Source organism: Oreochromis aureus, linkage group 23 (genome assembly GCF_013358895.1).
Source record: "Oreochromis aureus strain Israel breed Guangdong linkage group 23, ZZ_aureus, whole genome shotgun sequence".
NCBI lineage: Eukaryota > Metazoa > Chordata > Actinopteri > Cichliformes > Cichlidae > Oreochromis > Oreochromis aureus.
In genome coordinates, this window is record NC_052963.1 from 20,758,911 (window position 1) to 20,770,461 (window position 11,551).

At 41.4% G+C, this 11,551-nt stretch overlaps 2 protein-coding genes across 2 annotated transcripts; one reads left to right on the plus strand and one right to left on the minus strand.

Annotated features, from left to right (window-relative positions):
- Positions 1 to 79: 79 nt before the first annotated feature.
- On the minus strand, positions 80 to 2,010 carry LOC116317244 (tubulin alpha-1A chain-like). The gene is made up of 5 exons (XM_039607200.1): positions 1,925 to 2,010; positions 1,587 to 1,809; positions 1,402 to 1,407; positions 1,181 to 1,323; positions 80 to 1,105 (listed from the first exon to the last, which is right to left on the minus strand). Exons 1-5 carry the CDS (start codon positions 1,925 to 1,927, stop codon positions 125 to 127), a joined length of 1,356 nt encoding a protein of 451 aa, XP_039463134.1. The 5' UTR covers positions 1,928 to 2,010; the 3' UTR covers positions 80 to 124.
- A 6,703-nt stretch (positions 2,011 to 8,713) lies between these two features.
- On the plus strand, positions 8,714 to 10,046 carry LOC116317253 (leukocyte cell-derived chemotaxin-2-like). Its single transcript, XM_031735961.2, has 4 exons — positions 8,714 to 8,814; positions 9,206 to 9,317; positions 9,404 to 9,567; positions 9,655 to 10,046. The coding sequence occupies exons 1-4, from the start codon at positions 8,790 to 8,792 to the stop codon at positions 9,915 to 9,917; spliced, it is 564 nt and encodes a 187-aa protein (XP_031591821.1). The 5' UTR covers positions 8,714 to 8,789; the 3' UTR covers positions 9,918 to 10,046.
- The last annotated feature ends 1,505 nt before the right edge of the window (positions 10,047 to 11,551 follow it).

An 11,551-nucleotide genomic window follows, 5' to 3' on the forward strand; every position in this document is an offset into this window, starting at 1 on the left:
ATATATATATATATATATATATATATATATATATATATATATATATATATATATGTATATATAACCAATACGGTATTGCTCACTGCTGAAATACAATAATGATATCATTATGCAAAACTAAAACTTAGTACTCTTCCCCCTCTTCCTCTCCTTCATCGCCAATGCTGTCAGTTCCCACTTCCTCATAATCCTTTTCCAGGGCAGCCATGTCCTCTCTGGCCTCTGAGAACTCTCCCTCCTCCATTCCCTCTCCCACATACCAGTGGACGAAGGCCCTCTTGGCGTACATCAGATCGAACTTGTGGTCGAGTCGAGCCCAGGCCTCTGCGATGGCGGTGGTGTTGCTCAGCATGCACACGGCTCTCTGCACCTTGGCCAGGTCTCCTCCAGGAACCACAGTGGGGGGCTGGTAGTTGATGCCTACCTTGAAGCCTGTAGGACACCAGTCCACAAACTGGATGGTGCGCTTTGTCTTGATGGTGGCGATAGCGGCATTCACTTCTTTAGGAACCACGTCACCACGGTACAGGAGGCAGCAGGCCATGTACTTTCCATGGCGAGGGTCACATTTCACCATCTGATTGGCTGGTTCAAAACAGGCATTTGTAATTTCAGCCACGGTGAGCTGCTCGTGATAGGCCTTCTCTGCTGAGATAACAGGGGCATAGGTGGCCAGAGGGAAGTGGATGCGAGGGTAGGGCACCAGGTTGGTCTGGAACTCTGTCAGGTCCACGTTCAAGGCTCCATCAAAGCGCAGGGAGGCGGTGATGGAGGAGACAATCTGACCAATCAGCCTATTGAGGTTTGTGTAGGTAGGACGCTCGATGTCCAGGTTCCTGCGGCAGATGTCATAGATGGCTTCGTTGTCCACCATGAAGGCACAGTCGGAGTGCTCCAGGGTGGTGTGGGTGGTCAGGATGGAGTTGTAGGGCTCCACCACGGCTGTGGACACTTGAGGAGCTGGGTAAACTGCAAACTCCAACTTAGACTTCTTGCCGTAGTCAACGGAGAGACGCTCCATGAGCAGGGAGGTGAAACCAGAGCCGGTTCCTCCTCCAAAGGAGTGGAAGATGAGGAAACCCTGCAGCCCTGTGCACTGGTCAGCCTGCAGGGGAACAAAACAGCACTATTTCCTCCATACATAATTACACTCTAAACTAATATATGTAGATAAACTCACCAGTTTACGAATTCTGTCAAGAACCAGGTCAATGATCTCTTTGCCGATGGTGTAGTGTCCTCGGGCGTAGTTGTTGGCTGCATCTTCTTTTCCAGTGATGAGCTGCTCGGGATGGAAGAGCTGCCGGTAGGTTCCTGTGAGCAGCCACAATGCACAGCTGCAGGTCCTCACTGAGTTCCTTTGTCTTAGCCATGACTGTCCACAGACCACCTGCAGAGAAACTTCATCTGTAACCATGTAAAGCGTTTAAAATCCTATAGCTATATCTACAGCTATTTCCATATTAATCAGTTAAAAATAATTGTATATGAGTATATGAGAAAACGTTTAAAATCCTCATATATCTATATCTATATATATATAGATATATATATATATAAATTTATATTAAAAATGGAAATTTTACCAATGACAGTTGGTTCCAGGTCTACAAAGACAGCCCTGGGAACATGTTTTCCAGCTCCGGTTTCACTGAAGAAGGTGTTGAAGGAGTCGTCTCCTCCCCCGATTGTCTTGTCACTGGGCATCTGACCATCCGGCTGGATGCCGTGTTCCAGGCAGTACAGCTCCCAGCATGCGTTTCCCATCTGGACGCCTGCCTGGCCAACATGAACAGAGAGGCACTCCCGCTGCAAGAACAGGCCACATTAGCATTAGAAAAGGCTTTGTGGAATCTAATAGGCAACACCATCACACCTTTAAAAGTGGACATTACAGAGTCTGTTAGACACTGCAGAAACTTACCATGGTTCTAAATTCCTGCTGCTGACTGCGAGGACCTGCAGGCGAAATCTGCTCTCTCTCAAGATTTCTCTGGTACTTATAGTATCTCCAAACTCTATAGTAACGGGTCTTGTTGTTCACAAATGGGGGTTAACTGAGTTTACCAGAGGGCAAAATCATTGTCCCGACACGCTCGGTCACACATCAATGACCCTGTTTCCTGTGGAAAGATAATGTATAACTCTGAGCCCATACATCAGGTACACAAAACTCATTTAACTCACAAGCACCTAAGGAAACAGCACAGTGTGGTTAATAAACTCAAAGCTCTGAGGGGGGCTCAAAGCTCCATGTGAGAGAGTCAAAGGAATTCTACATTCCCCAAATATTTGTAAACAGAATATTTTTAACAGCCCCCCTCACAGCCTGTTTGTACAAGTTACGTTTGTGGGCACTTCAGCAAATTGAGCTTATAGAATCAGTGTTATTTACTGAAACTGATAAGATGATGGTTCATAGAGAAACTGTAAAGGAGCAGGTCTGTTCTTTAATGTAAGCAACGTAAGTCATTTTAACAAGAAATTTAACAACTTATGGGCTTCAGTGATAATGTCTAAAAGAGCTTTACATATGTGAAATGTAGCCTAATTATTTTTAGGATTTGACTTTGGCTATTTCATTTAAGCCTTTTTTGTGACTACATTTAAATGTTTGCATATTTGCATTTTGTCATGAAGTACCATAAGACCACAAAGAGCCAGGACTAAATTAGAAAACCACAGAAAAGGGAACATAAACAGCCAGGGAGGCAAGCCTACAGTGTATACCCACTGGCCACTTTATTAGGTACACCCGAGGTACTACCAGAACTTGGTGGGAGCCCATTTTGCCTTTAGAACTACCTTAATTTTCATTGCATAGATTCAACAAGGTGCTGGAAACATCCCTCAGAGATCTTTGTCCATATTAACATGACAGCGTCCCACAAAGTTCAGGTTACACTCGTGCATCACAGCGTGTAGACCTAGTGGCCTAATGGATAAGGCACTGGCCTCCTAAGCCAGGATTGGGTTTGAGACCCATATGGGGGGGATTTCCAGCAGTTGAAGTGGGCCCTTAACCCAGAGCGCAATGAATTGCAGCCATCCTCATTTGGCCCATGGTCTTTACACTGGTTAACTGTGTTGTTACAATTCCATAATGGGAATCACCCCTGTTACCATAACCCAAATGTGTTCTATTGGAATGAGATCTGGTGACTGTGCAGGTCTAACCAGGAGTTTTTTTTTAAGGCTTTCCACATGCACATGTAAAAAGCAGATTGGAGTCAACAGATTATATGAATGATATATTTCTTTGCCGCTGGAGGGCACCCAAATGTCAACTAGTCACTGAAACTTGCATAGTACAGGGAAGGACCGTGACTGTCAAACAGATAGGGGTGACAAAAGTGCAGACATTCTTTGCTTAAGTAGAAGTATAGACATTTGTTTTAAAAATGACTCTGGTAAACACTGAGGTACTGACTCAACATCTGTATTCAAGTTGAAAGTAAAAAGTGCTCCAAAGTAAGCTCTTCAGGAGATTTCCACCAGCGCTTTTTTTTCTGTTTTTTGCCAAGCTAACTGACCTAACTGAAAATAATATTAATATTAATACAAGGGAACAAACTTTCTAATGATTTTGCTCATCTTGACTACCTGTAATGTAGAACAAAGTGAATTTTTAAGAATAGCTCTATGCTGTTGTTGAGATAAACCTAAGATGGTAAAAGAATCACTTAGAAATAATTTGTAATAATTTAAACTGTGAGTAGATTTTGTTTACAGGCTGTGATCAGCTGACCTGTGCTGCTGCTGCCTGAGGAATTCAACAAGATCTAAACATGGAGACAAAGTCAGAGAGGCAAGGACTGGACATATGCAGAGGACGGATAGTCGATATAATGGACAAAAGTGATGAAGATAGAATTGCAAGAGAGAGAAGAAAAGAGGAAGTAAAGTAAAAAGTAAAGTAAAAACTTCGTTTCAATAGCACCTTTCAAGATATTGGTCACAAAGTGCTGATCAGAAGCAAGAAAAAACATTACACATCAGTACACTGAAAAAGTTACTTAAAAGCAGTTGTAAAAAGAAGTTTTTAGTTGCTTTTAAAAAAGCTCAGCAGAGTCTGCAGACTTCAAACTAAAGGTGAGAGAGTTCCAGAGTCCTGGTGGTACTTTTGAGAAGGCTTTGTCACTTTTAGTTTTCAGGACCTTAGGGACCTGCTAGAGTTCTTTTTCTTTAATATATGGCGGTGCTTGACCATTTAGAGCCCTATAAATGAGAACCAAGATCTTGAAATGTTTTCTGGAAGCCACTGGAGCTGGACGAGTAGTGCTGTGACATTAGAAAATCTTTTTGATTTGGTCAGAATTCTGGAAGCAGTGTTCTGTACAGTCTGCAGATGGTCCAATGATGCTTTAGGCAGGTGAATAATGAGCTACAGTAATCCACTCTCGAAGAAACAAAAGCATGAACAACAGTTTCAAGTTTTGGTTGTGAGATAATACTACTTAACTTAGCAACATTTCATAAGTGATAAAAACATGAATAAACCAGAGACAGTAATGACCATCTAAAGTAAAACCAGAGTCAAAATTTGATGGAAGGTTTAGCATGAGATGCTAATCCAGCTTTTTGCACTGTCTAAGCACTTGTGTAAGACACGCAGTTGTGATACCTCACGAGGCTTAAAAAAGAAACGTACAACTGAATCATTCCAGTAGCAGTGATATGAGATATCTTTAAAAGTGCTCAAAATGTTCTGAAGAGGGAGCACATAAATCGGAAATAACATGCATAATAATAATAAGCAGCCACATCAGAAAGATATGATGTAAAGGATTGTAAGGCAGTGGTCTCGGGAATATTTGTGATTGGGTGGTCTGCTCATCTCCACCCCAGAGTCTGGACTCTGGAGTATAGAGTATGTTTGGGGAGTGTGAGTGTGTGTACGGTGTTCATTTCTGTGTGTGTCTGTGTTGGGCGAGAGCTGAGTGTTTGTGTATGTGTACGTGAGGATGGGAATAAATGTTTGTGTCTGTGTGTGTCTGGGTCAGGTCGGGTCTTAGATTCCACTCCTCTCTCCCCCTAGGTATGGGGGCTTATCTCCCCCCACCATACGCCCTGCCAGTGGCTGGTGCCCCCACCCGCTGGTGCATTGGTGGTTCTCTGTGTCCAGGGCTGAGTGCTCGGGTGTGCACTGGCTCACTCCTGGTGACTGCTTAGCAGGGCCTGCCCCCCCCGGCTCTGTCTGTCTTTTCTTTCCAGTCCCCCGGTCCGCTCAGTTCTGATTGTAAATACTTAAAATATAATAAAAATAAATAAATAAATAAATAAATAATCCTGATAAAAAACTTCTAAATATGACAATCAAGTTGTCCAGTATAGCAATAGAACACTTAGGAAAATAAATATTAGACAATAATTCTGTTTGCTACAGCACTGTAAAGGACAGGCAAAGAAACCCCAAACATAAATAAATAAGTAAATAAATAAATATTTGTGATTGGCTGTCCAATGGGGAGAGGCCAAGGTTTAGCCTCAGCACTCCCTGATTTATTCTCTTCATAGTCCTTCCTCATGGCAATGACAAGATTTAATTTGAGTGTGAGCTCATCTGAGATTGTCAGAAAGAATCAACAGGAAGAACATTGAAATGACCTTTTACAGATTAACTGAACATGAACATTTGCCAGTGCTCAGACGCCTGGTTAAACTCAGGTCTAACCCTGAACTAAGTTTTTTGGCACAAAAAAAGCAGGTCAGAGTAGATTCAATCAATTCTGAGTATTTTCAGTATTACTTATCATCCTGGTCCACTTTATCATAAGTCAGAGTCCATCACTGTAATCATGTTTTATAGTGGAAACCAGTGCTATTTTGATGTTAGTACGTTTCCCCGTGTCAGACTTTACACAGTGCTCTGTTGGTGTCTGAATAATGAACTGTTTCTCTGCCTGTGTTGTCTTTGGGGAGTTGGACAAACCCAAGTACTGCATCGAGCTGTTGTCTCACACAGTCTGCCTGGTGAGAGTTAGGAGGGGCACGGTGGTTGGCTACACCAATAGCCTGCAGGGCTTCAAGCTGAAGGTGAGCTCCACCCCTGTGTGTGAAGAGTAAACTTTGCAGAGGACATTGCGGCAAACAAATCTCAAAAATCTTTTATATAATCAGATTTTATAACTGAGAACATCAGACACAACAGAATGCTTGTACAGTGTTTGTATTAGATGTTCTGAGTAGAAACTTTAGATGACCATTTTTGCCATTCCTGCCTGCCATCAAAGTCTACTTTAATATGCTGGAGTCCAGCCTTGCCAAGATGCTCAAGATGAGCACCATGGTTCAGGGTCTGGGTCTTCAAAATGACCCTGAATGTCCAGACCATCAGGATCACTTACACTAAGACCCTTTACAGGATGACAAACTCCTAAATGATGATCCCACTGGTGCTATATCAGAGTAACGGTCATTCTGTTGATGAAGAATCAAACTGTAGTGATAAAATATTGTGGATTAACTTCTGATCTGTGAAAGTTTTAACTGCTCTTTAGTTTTTAATTTTGGTTTTAATTATATATCCAAAAGCAGCATAAAGAGTAATGTTTTCTTTCTTTTTTTTTTATTGAACAGACACTGCTAAGATAAACCAGCAAAGATGCAGTTCTTATGCTTCAGCAGAGCTATCAGACCCTTCAGGTGTCCAAAAGACACAAAAAAACTGACCCTCAGACCTTCCCTGACTTTTGTTCTTTCACTGTTTTTAAACATGTTTCCAGTGTGTCTTGTTTCGCGACATGTCTACCTGAACCTGCTAAAAGTAGTGACGGGGATTTCTTTAAATCACCCCGTAGTTCTTCAGCTAAGACCCCTGAGTTAGAAAACACAAACACTGCAGTTGTCTTTCACTCGCGAGGGCAGTCATAGACGCACGACCTGCGTCTCATCATTGTCTGCGTGCTTTATTTATACTTTTCTTGTGTGTGTGTGTGTGTACAAAGATAACAGAGTTATTCTAAGAACTCTGAGCTGAGGTTCCCCTTTTCTAAATCTGTATGTTCTTACAGAAAGAAGAAGCTGTAAGTTGGTAAATAAGTTCATCACAAAAGTTATTAGGTGAAAAGTCACATAGACATGTGGTTTGCTTAGTGATCCATAAAAGAATATATTTCATGTAGCTGATCACATATACACAATTTTCTTTTAACAAGTAGTAATAATTAACCGTGCCCAGATGTAAGTATTAGCTTTCAAGGACATGCAAACAAGCATTTATGGAACCCCTCTGTGTCAACATCCGAGTGTTGCAACAGAAGGGAGAACACCATCAGGTGTATACAAATATTTAGGCATAATAATAAATTCAACTTATATCAAAAACACAAAAAGGTTGTGAATAGAGTCAAATTATTTAGCATTCTACCTAATACAGCTAATTATAGTGGGAAAACATGATTCGGTTTGCAGATATATTTACTCCTGAATAAAATATCTACATCTGCCCAAAAATTTTCAGATAAAATTTTGGGCAGTCTTTAATTATCAGGTAGCAAAACCTGAAATAATAAACCCACAGAATGAAGAACTTCTTTCTGCAAATCTATAAAACCTATTTTTGGGTAATCAAATATAATCTGAAGTAGCTTCTTTTTTAACTCATTGCGTATTTTGGGTACTGTGCTAATGTGCTTTAAATTGGAGATTATGTATCGGAATTTCAGGAGCAGGACCACACCTCCAAACACGCTCCTTCCGGCTGTCATCTATATAGGTTGCCCTAGTTCTGCAAGCTGATCATTCTTGTTTACATGCCCCAGCTCCCCTCCCTCCTTCTTCTCCATTCTTCAACTTCTTCACTTCTATTTAGTACATGGGGATCTGCCAGGCCCGGAAGACGCTGCCATCCCCTTCTAGGCCTTCCCCAAACCACAGCTCAATTCATGTCAAAGCATTCACTTTTACCTATTAAAACGCTGTCAAACTTAAAATGAGGACGTGGGCCCAGCTAGTGAAGTATGAGTTTTTATAACTGGTTTTAATATTTGATGTTTAATATGTAATGGGGATGTTTTCTTTTGTTCAGTACCTCTCTCAAACTCAAAAAGCAGAGAAGAGCATCCCGGTCTCAAACACTCTTATCCCTAAATGATTCTTAGATGCTTAGACGATTCTCAGTGTTCACCTTTTCTTTATTGTTGATAAATATTTTCAGTTTGCAGTGACTGCAGTAGGAAGTTAGCTTGTGTGGCTAAATCTGTCATATTTACATAAAGAACTTAAGTGCTGTTGTTAATTAATATGTTCTACTCCTTTTGAACTTAATACGAATTAAAGAATATATAATGTATTTTATTATAAAAGAAAAAAGAATTTACAATCTTAAAAATTAATCTGATAAAAAATTTGCTTAAAAGACTGATAGACTCATCAGAACATAAGAAATGTGTGTGAGACTGCAAACTTTGTATCAATCCGATACAGAGTAAATACAGGGCCTGTATTGCCGACACCATTACTGATACTAATACTTTTAGCTTACATATTTAACTTTTGAAGTTCTTCACCACGGCTAAAGCCATAGAGTTAGATTTAGTCTCATGTTTGGATTGCAGAGACCTGGACCCTCATAAAGACTCAGATTTGTAAATACTGGGATTACTTGCATAACCAAGTGATGCAACACAAGCACAAACAGACTCAAGAGTTTCATCATCAACGTTTGAATAATCAAAACTCCAGAATGTGTTTGTTTTCAGCTGCTGACACATTCAAATTGCAGACTATAAATGCTGTGAGAGAAACAGCAGAAACTCAGTATCTGGATCAAAGCTGAAGGTCTAAAGATGAGACGCATCCTCGTTTTACTGGGTGAGGAAATCCCAACAGTGATTTAGCCGTTTACATGTTAAACCTGTTAGAGGTCAATGTTTCTGAATGTTTCGGTGGTTTTATGCATTCAATTTGTTCCTACCAACAACATATAACGTATAAAAATTCACTGCGAAAGACACGAGAGCAGAAGAAAAAATGAACTTAAAACACAACTTTCGTCAGTAAAAACATAAACTTACATTTGGGCTTGTGTCTGTTTACCTGAATGCACATTTAATTCACATATTTATAAACTGTTTAAGTAAAACTTTAATCAGTCAGCTAAAAAAATTGTTTTTAGATGGCCAAATTTAGTTTATTAATAAGATTTATAATAAAACGTTAAGGTTGCATCTATGAAAATCTAAGTATTTCTGTGTATCTCCAGCTGTGGTGTGGATGTGTGATACCGTTAAGTTCGGTCAGCTCTGCAGTGACAATCTATGCAACACCCAGAGGACAAAAGACAACTGGGGACAGGGACACTACGGAGCCTCGCGGTAAGCTGTGAACACATTTTTGTTTTTAATGTAAGGCTGGATGATGTGAAGCAGCTGCTCACAGTTGGATGTCTGCTGAATTTCAGGGGTGGGGATGGGGGTGGGAGACTCCACAAAGGTGTGGACATCAATTGCAGTGACGGCTCAGCTGTCTTAGCCCCGTTTGATGTGACAATCAAAGGGAGCCTGATTGTCTATAATGACCCCAATAAGAAAGCTATCGACGAGGGCATCAACCTCTCAGGAGAAGGTCAGTCCATCGCCCATCTTGTTACTGATTGTGTTATTGATCCTGGTTTTGATTTAGTGACTGAGTGGTTGTGTTTATGTCCTGCAGGTCTTTGTTTCAAACTTTTCTATGTGAAGCCAATCAAAACCTCAGGAACAGTGAATAAGGGTGAGAAGATTGGCACAATGCTGCCCATGCAGAGCGTTTACCCAGGGATCACCTCGCACATCCACGTCCAGATGTGTAACAGAAGTGTAGATCCCACAGAGTATTTCTCTGACTTATGTCAGACTCATGTCCCTTCTGAAGAAACTGAATTAACACCAGGACTAATCTGGTGGTTTGATCTGACACACAATTATTACGCCTAAGAAAGAAGCTTTTACTTATTCTTTTCTTAACTGTGTCTGTTTTATATAAAATGGCTTGCACAGCTTTAACCCTTTTGAAAATGGAGCATTTATTCAGCCTTTTGACAATTAAAAAAATTTAAATATTAATTTGCTTTTGACCTTTGACTTTGACTTTAGAGCTTTTATTGTCATTGTTCTGCTTCTTGCACAGCAAAATTGGGTAGCTGGAACACAAAGGTGAAAAAGCAAAGAAAACAATATACAATGAGGAAAATATATGCATATATATATGCATATGTTTTCCTCACTGTATATTGTTTTCTTTGCTTGTATATATATATAAAAAAAACAAAAAAAAACACCCAGCACGCCCCTGCGGGCGGTTTATCCTTCAAGCTCGGGTCCTCTACCAGAGGCCTGGGAACTTGAGGGTCCTGCGCAGTATCTTAGCTGTTCCCAGGACTGCGCTCTTCTGGACAGAGATCTCCGATGTTGTTCCCGGGATCTGCTGGAGCCACTCGCCTAGCTTGGGAGTCACCGCACCTAGTGCTCCGATTACCACGGGGACCACCGTCACCTATCGATCACTACAGCCGTCTTCTTCTGTTTGTCTACCACCACTATGTCTGGTTGGTTAGCCACCACCATTTTGTCCGTCTGCATCTGGAAGTCCCACAGGATCTTAGCTCGGTCCACAGGATCTTAGCTCGGCAGCAGCTGGATAGCGTAGTGGTTAAACTACACGCCTTTGGAGCAGAAGATCGCAAGTTCGATTCCTGCCTGGGGCGTCTGTATCCAGTAAGGGTCCTAAGGCTAGACCCCCTATGCTAAGCGAGCCTACCGCAGACATGAGCGAGACAGATAAATATGAAGGCATGCCGGCTCGGACGTCGCCCGGATCAACAAGGTCCGCGTCAGGTGTTGAGGAACCAGGGCACCCTGATGACAAGTGGGCTACTGGAACAAGAAGGCATCGGTGGGCAAGAGACGAAAACAGGGCGTTGTTGGAATGCTACTACGCAAGTAACCCTGGTGGAAGGGGTTACATGAATAGGATGATAGGATGAGGGACCTATGGATATATATATATATATATATATATATATAGCATCCAGGGACCCGCACACGCTTTTTACAGTGACAGTGTCCATGCAGTGCGTGATGACCCGCACTGCGCTGAGTTTCCAGGTCAGGGGTGACAGTGTCCAGGGCCCGTGTGCAGTTTTGATCTCATGTCAACACACCTAACCAGGCCTCACTGCTTCAAGACATGTTGAGGAGGTAATTTGCCATTTGAATCAGCTGTGTTGGATCAAGGTGATCCTCTCAGAGAGGGAAGGGAAAGAGGTATTTGAGTAAACATGGTCCAAGGTGTTATTCCCTCTCGTAGGGCATTGAACAAATTTAGGCAGCACAGTTCTTAAGCATGCTTTGTTGAAATTTTGTTTTTTATAGCTCACCTGTTTTAATTACAGCTTAAAGTTTGCATTATTAGCGGTGTGACCTCTTCAGTTTAAGAGGTCAGAATAGTATTTACAAAGAAACACAAAAATATTGTTTCCAGGCAAATGTGTCTGATTAAAACATATCATTTGAGATGCTTGTCTGCGCTTTCTATAGACTTCTACACCTTTCTGCACTCCTTCCTGGCT

Coding starts and splice junctions, on each gene's coding strand:
- LOC116317253 (XM_031735961.2), top strand. CDS start 8,790: ATGAGACGCATCCTCGTTTTACTGG. Junction 8,815..9,205: donor ACGCATCCTCGTTTTACTGG/GTGAGGAAATCC, acceptor GTGTATCTCCAG/CTGTGGTGTGGATGTGTGAT. Junction 9,568..9,654: donor CATCAACCTCTCAGGAGAAG/GTCAGTCCATCG, acceptor TATGTCCTGCAG/GTCTTTGTTTCAAACTTTTC.
- LOC116317244 (XM_039607200.1), bottom strand. Junction 1,106..1,180: donor TTGACAGAATTCGTAAACTG/GTGAGTTTATCT, acceptor GTTCCCCTGCAG/GCTGACCAGTGCACAGGGCT.